Source organism: Macaca thibetana, chromosome X (genome assembly GCF_024542745.1).
Source record: "Macaca thibetana thibetana isolate TM-01 chromosome X, ASM2454274v1, whole genome shotgun sequence".
In the NCBI taxonomy this organism is placed as follows: domain Eukaryota; kingdom Metazoa; phylum Chordata; class Mammalia; order Primates; family Cercopithecidae; genus Macaca; species Macaca thibetana.
In genome coordinates, this window is record NC_065598.1 from 80,262,836 (window position 1) to 80,276,407 (window position 13,572).

The 13,572-nt window shown below is 33.4% G+C and overlaps 1 protein-coding gene across 5 annotated transcripts in view; it reads right to left on the reverse strand.

Annotated features, from left to right (window-relative positions):
• RPS6KA6 (ribosomal protein S6 kinase A6) overlaps window positions 1–13,572 on the reverse strand; it is a 132,841-nt gene that overhangs the window by 85,528 nt on the left and 33,741 nt on the right. For 4 of the 5 annotated variants that reach the window (XM_050776337.1, XM_050776336.1, XM_050776335.1 and 1 more), the window contains exons 4-6: window positions 7,254–7,335; window positions 6,192–6,272; window positions 4,648–4,727 (exon numbers count right to left, since the gene is read on the reverse strand). In XM_050776337.1, coding sequence (XP_050632294.1) covers window positions 4,648–4,727; window positions 6,192–6,272; window positions 7,254–7,335 — 243 coding nt within the window. The remainder of the gene's footprint in view (window positions 1–4,647; window positions 4,728–6,191; window positions 6,273–7,253; window positions 7,336–13,572) is intronic. The other variant, XM_050776340.1, reaches the window with a different exon arrangement.

The window sequence follows — 13,572 nt, forward strand, 5'->3', positions numbered from 1 at the left end:
AAAGAGCCCACTCAGCTCACAAACGACTGAGACAGCTCCTCTTCCCAAAAGGGAGAGTGAAAAGCCTCATAATTCAAAGAGTGTTTGTTAGAGTATAAGAAAGGACATGCTTCAATACTGAGGAAAAATTAATCTTAAACGAAATACTTTCCTAGTCCCACATGACTAAAGCTTAAATACAAGGCCCAAAATGATCAAAGTGTTTACAAGACAATGAACTGCATCCTAGAAAAAAGCTAAATGCTACTTATATGAAAATAAAGGTATCCAGTATGTAAGAAAATTAAATCCACCATGCCTGCTATCCAGTAAAAATGACTATGCAAGTATGATTCCATTGAAGTACAACATAAGGAACAGACAATACTTAAACAAATGAGTATGGTTATGTTCCAATGAAACATTATTTACAAAGAAAAGTGGCCAAATTTAGCCTGAAGACCATATTTTCCTGACCTCTGAGTTAAAACTTATACTACAAATCCTAAGGCAACTATTAAATTACACAATAAAGTGTTATGGATAATATTTATAAATCAACAGCAGAGATAATAATGAAATTGTAAAAAAAAAAAAAAAAAAGTAATTAAAAAGAAGCCAGGAGAAGAGGGAAAAAAGAACAAAGAACAAATGGGACAAAAATAATCCCGAATAGCAAGATGGTAGATTTAAATACAACTGCAAAAATAATCGTAAAATGTAACAGGTCTAATATCCCAATTAGAAGACACACTCTCAGACTGGATTTAAAAACAAGGAAATTATGCTTCCTTAAGTACCACACATTAAATATAAAGACACAAATAGGCTAAAGTTAAAATATGAAAAAAGATATACCAAACTAACAATACATTTTTAGAAAACAGTTGGAGTGACCATATAAGTATCAAATTAGATTTTGAAGAAAAGAACATTACCAGGGACAAAGTCAGTCATGTCATCTCATGATGATGAAGGGGTCAATTCATCAAGAGGGAATAATAACCCTAAAGGCTTATGTACCTAATAACAGAACTTTGAAACACATGAAACAAAAACTGACAGAAATTCAAGAAGATATATACAAATTCATAATTAAAGTAAAAGGTGTCAATCCTTGTCTCAAAAATTTGTAGAATAGGCATAAAATTAGAAAGAATATAGGCAATTTAATATCACTATCAAACAACTTGAAACAACTAAAAATCCACATTTACAGAACCTTCCACCACCCAAAAATAGCAGAATACACATTCTTCTCAAGTGGACATGCAACATTTACCAAGATACATGATATTCTGAAGCATAAAGCAAATAAAAGTAAGTTTAAGAGAATTAAAGTCATACAATGTATGTCTTATGACCACAACAACATTACGGTAGAAATCAACAATAGAAAGATATGTGGAAGAATGCCCAAATACTTGTAAATTAAGTGGACTTCTAAATATCCAATGGGTCAAAGAAATAGAAAGGAAATCATAAAGTACATTGAACTGAGAGAAAATAAAAGTGACACATATCAAAACTTGTGGGATGACCCTAAGGCAGTACTCAGAGGTGAATTTATAACACAAAACATCTACGTTATTAGAAAAGAAGAAAGGCCTCAAATTAATAACTTCAGCTCCCATCTTAAAAACCAGAAAAAGAAAAGCTAATGAAACACAAAATAAGCAGAAAAAAAGATTAAAGCAGAAAACAATGTAATAGAAAACAGAAATAGAATACAGAAAAATTAATGAAACCAAAAGTTGTTTCTTTGAGAGTAATAAAATTGATAAAATCTCTAGTGAGGCTAAGCAGAACAAAAACAGAGTAAACATGAATTACCAACATCAAAAGTGAGAGCAGTGACATCACTAACAATTCCACAACTACAAAAAGGACAATAAGGGAATATTATGAACATTTTTATGCCAATAAATTTAGTAATTTTGATGAAATAGACAAATTCCTTAAAAGACATAAGTTATCAAAGCTCACTCCAAAAGAAATAACGCAAGTCTATTATATAAATTGATTTTGTAGTTAAATACTTTCCTGTAAGAAAAACTTCAGGTTCAGATGCCTTCACTGGTGAATTCTATCAATCATTTAAGGGCAATTTATCATTGAATCTACACAAACTTTCCTAGAAAGTTAAAGAGGCAAAAACTATACCCAACTCATTCTTTGGAGTCAGAATTACTCTAACACCAAAAATAGACAAAATAATACAAGGAAATCACAAATATCCCTCATAAAAATAGATGCAAAACTTCTTAACAAATTTTCAGCAAATACCATCCAACTTTATAAAAAGGTTAATACATCAAGATGAAGTGGGGTTCATCCATAAATGCAAGGTTGGTTCAACATCTATCAATCAATGTAATTCATCAAAGTAAGACTAAAAAAATTATAATCTCAATAAATGAAGAAAAAGCATTTGAATAAATCTAAAATTGATTTCTGATTTTTTATAAAACTCTCAAAAAACAGTTACAGAAATCTTTCTCAACCTTTGAAATCTATTTCTAAAAGCTGCTAGAAGTATTAAGTTTGGCTAGACTGTGGGAAACAAGCTCAATACACAAAAAATTGACTGTGTTTCCACCCAATTTAAAACTGATATTAGGAAGTCAACTCTATTTACAATAACATTAAAAACAGGATTTACTTAGAGGTAAATCTGACAAAAGAAGTGCAAGAATTACACTGAAAACAATACTGCGAGAAATTAAAGATGACCTAAATAAACTGAGAAAGATATCATGTTCATGAATTAAAAGACTCAATATTACTAAAATGTAACTTATCTGCAAATTGACCTATACGTTCAATAAAATCCCAACCAATATCCCAGCAGGGCATTTTTGTACAAAGTGAAAAGCTGATTTTAAAATTGATATGGAAATGCAAAGGACCTAGAAGAGCTAAACTTTCAAAAAGAAAAGCAAAGCTCAAGGATTTGCACTACCTCACTTCAAGACATATTATAAAGATACAGTAATTCAGACAGTGTATAATTGTAATAAAGATAGACAAATGGACCAATGAACAGAATAGAATATCCAGAAATAGGCCTTCATATATATGATCAATTGGTTTTCAAGAAAAATGTAAGGTGATTCAGGGAAGAAAAGACAGACTTTTCCAACAATGATGCTAGAACAACTGGATATCTATGTGAACAAAAGAAAAGGACTTCTGCACATACCTATAACCATATACTAAAATGAACTCAAAACGGATCCTAAATCTAGATGTAAAATTCAAACTACAAAACCTCTAGAAAACATAACAGAAAATCTTTACCTGTAATTAGGCAGATATTCCTTATATAGAACACTAAAAACACAATTAATAAAAGGAAAAAAATCCTATAAATCAGACTTCATCAAAATTAAGAACTTCTGCTTGTCAATACAGTGTTAAGAGAATGAAAAGACATACTATAGACCAGAAGAAAATATTTCCAAATAACATATATGATCAAGGACTTACATCCAAAATATATGAAGAACTCTCAAAACTCAATAAGAAAACAAACATTCCAACTAAAAAAACAGGCTAAACATTTAAACAGACATTTTACCAAGAGGATAGATGGCAAATGAGCTCATGAAAAGATGCTCAATATCATTAGTCATTAGTGTGACGTAATTCAAAACCACAATGGGATACCACTAAAAACTAATCTAATGTTCAAAAATTTTAAAAGACTGACCATACCAAATGTTGGCAAGGATGTGGAGCAACTGAAACTCTCTTACGCTGCTGGTGGGAATGTAAAATTTATATAATCACTTTGGAAAACAGTTTGGCAGTGTCTTTAAAAGTTAAACATACACCTAGCACATGACCCAGTCATTATACTCTTAGGTATTTACCCATGAGAAATGAAAACATATGATACAATCACTTGTACATGAATGTTTACAGCAGTTTTATTAGTAATATCAAAAACTGCAATGGCCCAAAAATCCATCAACAGGTGAATGATAAACAAATCATGACGTATCCATACAATCAGTAATACCACCCATCAATAAAAATGAATACTTAGTACATACAACATAGATGAATCTCAAAATAATTATGTTAAGCCAGACAAAAAAAAATGAATATACTATATGATTCCATTTATATAAACTCCTAGAAAATACAAACCAAATAGTGACAGAAAGCAGATTCAGCAGGGTTAGGGCAGGAAGACGGTATCACAAAGGGACACAAGAAAACTTTAAGGAATGACAGATATGCTAATTATTCTTATGGTAATGATGGTTTCACAGTTATATACAAATGTAAAAACTTATAAAATTGTATACTTTAGTATGTACAGTTTATTGTATGTCAATTATACCTCCATAAAGCTATTTTAAAATGAATAAACACTACTCCCAGAGGTGTTTAGGTAGCTTGAGTAGCCAAAGTCCTAGGCTTGCCCGTATCTACTTTATCCAGTTATTCATATTGCTCTTCTGCCTAAGAAAATGAGTAGCACATTGAGATGATAGAAAATGCCATTATCAGGCACATTACCAAATACTATGCAATGAAACAAACAGAGTAGTTACCATTTAAAATTTCAATAGGAAAAATGTAATTAGTGGAAGAACAAAAGTGTATTTTTCTTAGTTTTGTTTCAAGAAAATACAGTAAAAATGTACAGCTACTTACCTCTTTGGATAATCTTGTGAAAACATCTCCTCCCCTGAGAAAATCCAGTATTAAGTACAGTTTCCCTTCAGTCTGAAAGGCTAATTAAAAATTAGAATGTAGTAACAGGATAATCTCAAAGGCTTAAAAAGCTTAGTATGTTTTTAAATTAATATATGTTTAGAATTTCACAGTATTTACTCACATGGTCCATTAATGGATAACATCTCAAAATTAAACCCAGTGTTTAATCCAGTGTTGAAATAGCTATAAACCCCTTCCCAGAACATAATCACCCCTGAATGTGGCTTTACACAGAACTTCTACCACCAAAAATTTCCTAATTTATGAAGCATGTTCTACTGCAATTGCCTAAACTTAGCCTATCAAACCTACTGAAAATTTACGAATTCTATAAAGCTGAAGAAAAATGCCACTTCCTCTATTAAACTTTCCAGGATGTCTCCCTTTTCACATTTTTCCACAGCTTCCTTAACCTCTTCTTCACTGAAATTACTTGCTGCTACTTTTGAAATCTTATTATATTTATACCTCTTTAATAGTACTTATTCAATTTTGATTTGTACAATTAATTTCTTTACATCTCTGTGCTCTCTGTAGGTTATAAATTTCTTGAGGTCAAAGAGTGTCCACTGAATTTAATACACTATTTTTGCACACAATAAGCGTTTACTGATTGACCTACTACAGATTCGGGAAGGTCTTTAGATGTTACTTTTTTTATTCTGTTAGTATAACAAGGAGTAAAAGAATAATGGGTGGAAATTTCTTATTGGTTTTTAATAGTGATAATTGGGTATATATTTTAATGCATCATTTGTCGAAATTACACTAAGAATAAAATCAACGACTGCTACTTTTTTTAAATATAGAAAAATGGAAGTGACAAAGTACACTATATCTGAGATAGATAGATAGATAGATAGATAGATAGATAGATAGATAGATAGATAGATAGACAGACAGACAGACAGACAGATAGATAAAGTTGATCTCATCCATATGTTAAATTAGCAATGGAGCCATGATTCAAATTGAGAAATGTCTAACTCCAAAGCTCATGTTCTTTCCATTACATCTACTGCTTCTTACTAGTAGTTCTTTTCCATTAAGTATAAAAAATAACTCAAGCAGACTAACATAACTACACGGTCCTCTAGAATATAACCAGGAAATAGGTAAGTGTGGTCATTATGAACAAGAAACTGAATGTTTTACGTAAATTATCACAATACTTTATAGTCTAAGACTATGAAGTTACAGCCTAGTAGAGTACATAAATACTACCAGACAAGTAAGTGGAAAACACTATCTTGTTACTTTAAACAAGTTAACCAACTTGGAAAAATGAAGGACATACAACAAATAACTAAATACTGGTATTTATTTCAGAAAAATACATTTTACATAGTTGAATATACTAAATAAGTCTAAAGTACTTATTTCCTGTTATAGTATTGTGTGAAAGGAAATCATAATTCTCCAATTCCATATTAATAAATAAGGATTAAAATAAATAAAAGAATAAAAGAAAGATTACATACCATAGTGCAATTTGACAATAAATGGATGATTTACTTCCACCAGTATATCCCTCTCCATCTTTGTCCGAACTCTGTCTCGAACTAAAAATTACATAAAGGTACAATTTTTACTCTCATATCATTTCAATTAAGAGTCCATCAATAATTTACCAAACAACAAATATAAATATATAAAATGTAACTTCATAAATGCCTAAATTTGCAGTTTTCATATTCCTAGATAATAATGACCATATTCTCAGAAAGCAAAAATATTCATTACATCTAGAGACAGGTTAAGGTGGCATAAATAGGTATGTAGCGCATATGCATTTATTATGTGTTCATCTTTTTTGGTTGTTGTTGGTGGTGAGACAGGGTATTGCTCTCTTGCCCAGGCTGGACTGCAGTGGCAAAATCTCAGCTCACTGCAACCTCCACCTCCCAAGCTGAAGCAATCCTCCCATCTCAGCTTCCCAAGCAGCTGGAACTACAGGTGCGTGCCACTACACCTGGCCCATTTTTGTATTTTTTGTAGAGACAGGGTTTCACCAGGTTACTCAGGCTGGTCTTGAACTCCTGGGCTGGGCTCACGGGTTCAGCCCGCCTCAGCCTCTCAAAGTGCTAGGATTATAGGTGTGAGCCACCATGCCTGGACTATTGATGTCTTTAATTGTTCAAATGAGTTTACTGATTAAAAGTGATCATAAGCAGTATTTTTATCAGACCCTAAAAGATAGTGCGTGCAAATGGTTGTGCTTTCTCAAAATACTGACACAGACAGAAAAGGAAAAGTCAAGAATCTTGAAAGAAAAGAGTATAGCCCAATTAAGTTAATAAGCTTAAATTAAATGAAATATGTCACTTTTTCTAGCATCAAATTTTTACTAGGGTGCACTCTCACTAAGTTAAGGCATATGCCAATATCAATATCTAGTAATATTACCTACTGGCTAGAAAAACTGTCACAAATACCAATGTTAAAAATAGCTACATCTATTCACCTTATGCAAGTAATACACAGCATATTTCTTAAAATACGCTTTGCCAAATTCTATTTTAATAAACTTTCTAATTTTCTACCTTTTAAAGAGGCTTTTTTTAACACCTTCATTGCATAGAGTTGCCCAGCATCAGGACCGGTCTTCTTTCTAACAAGAAAAACCTAATAGAAAATTGAACAAAAAAAAAAAAAAAAAAAAAAAAAAGGAAAATTCACATTTCTAGTCATTCTTGCTCTATACAAACACACCAGCATACACTTGTATCCTTGCATTTTCTCTAATTTTATAAACATATGCCTTCCCATAGAGGGAAAGGAGAGATAGTGAGAGATTTGTTGAAGGATGCAAAATTACCCTGATCTGATCACCATACATTATATGTATCGAAACTTCACTATGTACCCCATGAATATGTACAACTATTTGTCAATTAAAAAAAAAATGAAAAAAGTTATACTTTCTCCTGTAAATTATGCTGTAATTTACATTATTAATATTTTCTCACTTTCCTTAGATTTAATAAATCATAATGTATATAAGTACTACTATAGAAAGGAAAATTTTTAAAATAGATGACCTGGTCCTGAACTTGGAGAATTTAATGATGTAAGAGATAAATAACACAATGAAAGACAAACTTGAGCTATATACCTCCTTTTAAGACCCAGGCCCACTTTTTGTTACCTTAATAAAGAGCAAACAAATCTTATGACCCTATATACCTTAATTAAATATGCTTTATTGCTAAAAAATGCTAACGATCATCTGAGTCTTCAGTGAGCTATAATCTTATTGCTGGTGGAGGGTCTTGCCTCAATGTTGATGGCAGCTGAGTGATCAGGGTGGTGGATGCTGAAGGTTAGGGTGGCTGTGGCAATTTCCTAAAATAAGACAATGATGAAGTTTGTTCATCATTTGCAATCCTTCCCCCCTCCCCACTCCCCATGATAGGCCCCGGTGTGTGATGTTCCCCTTCCCGAGTCCAAGTGATCTCATTGTTCAGTTCCCACCTATGAGTGAGAACATGCGGTGTTTGGTTTTCTGTTCTTGCGATAGTTTGCTGAGAATGATGGTTTCCAGCTGCATTCATGTCCCTACAAAGGATACAAACTCATCCTTTTTTATGGCTGCATAGTATTCCATGGTGTATATCACTTCTAATTTTAGTTGTCTTGCTATTATTTCTACCACATCTGCAGTGATTTCCTCCAATGATGTCTTGAACCCCTCCAAGTCATCCATGAGGGTTGGAATCAACTTCTTCCAAACTCCTGTTAATGTTGATATTTTGACTCCCTCCCATGAATCACAAATGTTCTTAATGACATCTAGAATAGCAAGTCCCATCCAGAGGTTTTCAATTTGCTTTGCCCAGACTCATCAGAGCAATCACCATCTACAGCAACTATAGCCTTACAAAATGTATTTCTTAAACAATAGGACTTGAAAGTCAAAATTATTCTTTGTTCCATGAGCTGCAGAATGGATATTGTAATAGCAAGCATGAAAACAACATTAATCTCCTTGTACATCTCTATCAGGGCTCTTGGGTAACTAGGAGTATTGCCAATGAGCAGTAATATACTGAAAAATGTCTTTTTTTTTTCCTGAACAGTAGGTCTCAACAGTGGGTTTAAAATACTCAGCACACCATGCTATAAACAGATGTGCTGTCATTCAGGCTTTGTTGTTCTATTTATAGACAAAAGGCATAGTAGATTTAACATAATTTTTAAGGGCCCTAGAATTTTTGGAATGGCAAATGAGCACTGGCTTCAACTTAAAGGTTCCAGGATCACTAGCCTCTATCAAGAGAGGCAGCCTGTCCTTCGAAGCTATGAAGCTGGGCACTGACTTCGCTCTAGCTATGAAAGACTAGATGGCATCTTCTTCCAATAGAAGGCTGCTGCTTCTACAATTAAAACCTGTTGTTTAGTGTAACCACCTTTATCAATTATCTTAGCTAGATCTTCTGGCTAACCTGCTATAGCTTTTATATCAGCATCTGTAGCATTACCCTGAACTTTTATGTTACAAAAATGGCTTCTTTCCTTATCATGAGCCAACCCCTGCTAGCTTCAAACTTTTCTTGTGTAGCTTCCTCACCTCTCTCAGCCTTCACAGAATTGAAGAGAGCTAGGGAATTGCTCTAGACTAGGCTTTGGCTTGAGGGAGTGTTGTGGCTGGTTTGATCTTCTATTTAGACCACTAAAATTTTCTCCATATCAGTAATAAAGCTGTTTCATTTTCTTATTATTCATATGTTCGCTGGAGTAGCAATTTTAATTTCTTTCAAGAACATTCCCTTGCATTCACAACTTGGCTATCTGTTTGGCACAAGAACCTTAGCTTTTAGCCTATCTCAGATTTTGACATGCCTTCCTCACCAAGCTTAATAATTTGTAGCTGTTGATTTAAAGTAAGAAATGCAGAACACTTCCCTTCCCTTGAACACTCCAAGGCCACTGTAGAGTTACTATTTAGATCAATTTCAATATTCTTGTAGGTCAAGGAATAGAGGGGCCCAAGGAGACAGAGAGATGGGGAAACAGCTGGTCAGTAAAGCAGCCAGAACACACACACCCCCCCCCCCCCCCCCCCCCCCCCCCCCCCCCCCCCCCCCCCCCCCCCCCCCCCGGTTATCAATGAAGCTCACTGTCTTATGTGTGTGTGGTTCACGGCACCCTGAAACAATGATAACACTAACATCAAAGATCACAGATCACAAAGAACCATAACAGATGTAACAGTAAGGAAAACATTTAAAACACTGCAAGAATTACCAAAATATGAGACAGAGACAGAAAGTGAGCATATGCTGGAGGAAAAATGGCACCCAAAGTCTTACTCAACACAGGGTTACCACAAACCTTCTATACACACACACACACATATATATATACACACACACACATACACACACACACATATATATTCACACACATACATAATATCTGTGAAGCACAATGAAGTGAAGGACATCTGTGAAGTGCAATGAAGTGAAGCATAATAAAAAGAAGTATAGCTGCATTAAGAAGATAACAACGTCAATGTGGCAAATAAACATCTGCCTAAATTCAATTATTTGCTGGAAAGCTCAGTTTCTACCATTGACAAAAAGAGTATCAGTTGTTTTTCTATGAACAGGCTCACTCCATTCATTTTTGAGAAAACACCTACCAAATAAGCATATTTAGGTAACCACAGTTTATTGTCCTTTCAAGGAAAAGTGGTGATCCATGAAAACAATGGTTGGTTCAGCTCACAACTCAAAAAGTTTGCACAAGTCCTCTGCCTTGAGACAATCATTCTATTTTGTTATGTGGCTAAAGGGCTTAACATGTACTTCTTATTTCATCACAGATTATTCAAAAAAAGGGTATTCAAGGACTGAGATTTAATAAATGTAATAACTGTTAATGTCTCATCAAGGACATTCTTAAACTGTATATGTAAGAAAATGAAGAATACAATCACTACTGGTACCATTTGAAGTCACTGCCTTGATTGGCCAACATGCCAGCAGTTGTACAAATAGTATCTTAGGATGATTGTGAAGTAGCTTTGACTTGAGGACTCCCTGAAAAGGTCCTGGGATTGTGCAGGGGTATGCAGACTAAAATTTCAGAACCACTCTTACAAAACATAGCCCTCAGTGGGATTGTAAAGAATGGAGTATGAAGAGTGAGAAGAGGCAAGCAAGGAAGAAAGAAAGAGATAGTCTAGTTTTTCTGAAGACATTGCTGCATTAAGGAGCCACTTTTTCCCCCTACTTCTTCTAACATTCACTAGTATCCCAATATGGCATTTAACAGGATGCATCATTCACAGTCTAGAGAAGTAACCTGTTTATCATCTGATCTGTTTTTTTTTTTTTTTTTCAGGTCTTATGAGTGACTTTCCTAGCGTGAGAAAATATCATATCTCACTGCCCCCTTCCCAAAATCAACTACAAAAGTAGTTCTTTTTCCACCCCATTCTTATCTATTGCCTAACATTTCTCAACCTTCCCAAGGCTATGTTTATTGATCTTTACTATTATAATGTCTTTTTTGTCATCTGAAATTCTCCCTCCTCCTTCCACCTCACTTTCTTCAGGTTCTGCACCATTCCAAAAGCTTAACAGTAGTAACAATCTAATTTGAAATAAGGTGATATTATACTTATCAGTGATCTATTTCTTTTTTCCTAAGATAAATCATCCTTGAAAAATTTCCTTAACCTGGTATAATAAAGTTGTGCTATATCACCTTATCTTCCCATATATGTACTCATTAGTTATTCAATCAACAAATTAACACTCATTAAGCACATATTCTGTATCAGACACTGTGCTGCACACTGGGGGATACAGAAATAAACCGTGAACTTGGGGACAGAGAAATTTGTCAGAAACATCATGTCCTTTAAAGAAACAAATACAAGTATGCTACAGGCTAAATTATGTCCCCTCAAAGTTGATATGTTAAAGTCCTAACTCCCAGTACCTCAGAACATGACTGTATTTGGGGATACGGTGCTTAAAGAAATAATTAAAGTAAAAAAGTTGTTGCATGGCTTCAAACTACTGTACCTAAAACCGTATCTATATTGATAAAAGAGGCTTCTTTTCAGTCACCCTAATCCAATCATGGAATATTGTCCAGAAGAATGGGTGAGTTACTCCAATGTACTTTTCTCTCAATCACACGGACGTTTATATTTTCCTATAAGAATATTCAGTAATTGTAGTGAACTAGAAGATCACACATATTTAAATGCTGATTGAAGAGAAAGAACCAACTTCAGGAAATTTTAAGATGTAAGCAAATGTTTTTAAAAACTATCACTTGAGAGTCGATCACTTATTTAAGAGTACAAGTATTCAATATTTTCAAAAATTCATTTTTAAGTGTAGTTAAAGTCTTTACTATCACAAAAGCAAATTTTTTTTAATAATCCACAAATGTTAAAATGTATGTTTTGTATAAATATTATTTGGCACATGATATATAACGATGACTAATCAGACAATTTCAAAGGTATTTTCATGTGTTTGTGTTTTAAAATAATTAATGTAAGTTGTTTAGTATACCTTTCAACCCATACATTAATGATCATTAATAGCATTATACTTGGTGTGCTTAGGACGGAATATTACATGCACCTTTCATGGTAATAATGCATGCTTCCTTAAATTACAATTTTAAGTTGACTTTAGCAGGGTTCCCCCACTGTTAAATAGACAATAAAAGCATTTAATGTTTTAAGGCTTTATATGGCTAAAATCCCATTTACTGCATTTTAACAACAGAACTTTTGAAGAAAAACTTAAGACTCTGCAGCTCAGAGTCTCTTGGAATTGCTCCTACACTTATCTGATTCACGGTCTTGGCCAAATTCCTGAATAGGTTCAGCATATAACAAGTCACACCTACACAACGCCTACGCAAATGATGTAACACTGACAAGCAAGTATGTTCACATCCTAGGGAGAAAAAAAGCCACCTCCTTAATATTTCTTTGGTTGATTAACTACATAAAGATCACTATTTTGTATTTTAATATTAGGAATTAAAAGGTTTCAATGATACTCTTCTTAAAACTAAATCCCAGCACAGACACAGCTGAGATTTCCCTGAATTTAAGGACTACATTGACAACTTTTCAGCATGTTGCTATATTTAACATGAAGATGTTACTGAATATATTTCATTATGTTATACAGTATTTTCTTTACGAAAACCCATGAGAGAAATTTCTCTGGTCTGTTTAATCTGTTTCCACCTTTAAAATACTGTCAATTATAATACACTCAAATATATCAGCTTCTTTATAATGGCTGCTGGAAAACTTAAGTCTTAATTTTTGACCTACTAGAAAAAGACTTACAGACCCTTATGTCATGCTTTTGTGAACAGAGTGTACTCCTGGCTTCATCTAATCTTTCCTGCTCTGCGTTTTCTGTTTCCATCATCTTCACTACTTATTTTTAATTTTATTTAGTATTCATCTATGAAAGCCTTAAATCCTTTCTGGAACAAAGCTGGAGATAAACAAAAGCATGTATGAGTAAATACATACACCAAAAGACAACGTAGGTAATTTTAATAGCTTGAAATGTTTGCCTGGTAATATTTTATTTAAGTGAAATATTTAAGCATTTATACATCTGGAATATAAAACAACTTCATCTCTGTTCTTCTAAAATTAACACCATAAAAATAGCTATAAAGTGCAAAATAGTTAAAAGAATATTGCACTTTTAGAAACTCTAAAATAAAATTGTATATAATATACATGCCTACTCTAGAGATCAGTTCTACAAACACTCCCCACCGATATCATAATCACCACCACCACCACCACCACCAATCTATTAACAATTCCTTCTAGTTTTTCTCTCCTCAGAACACTGT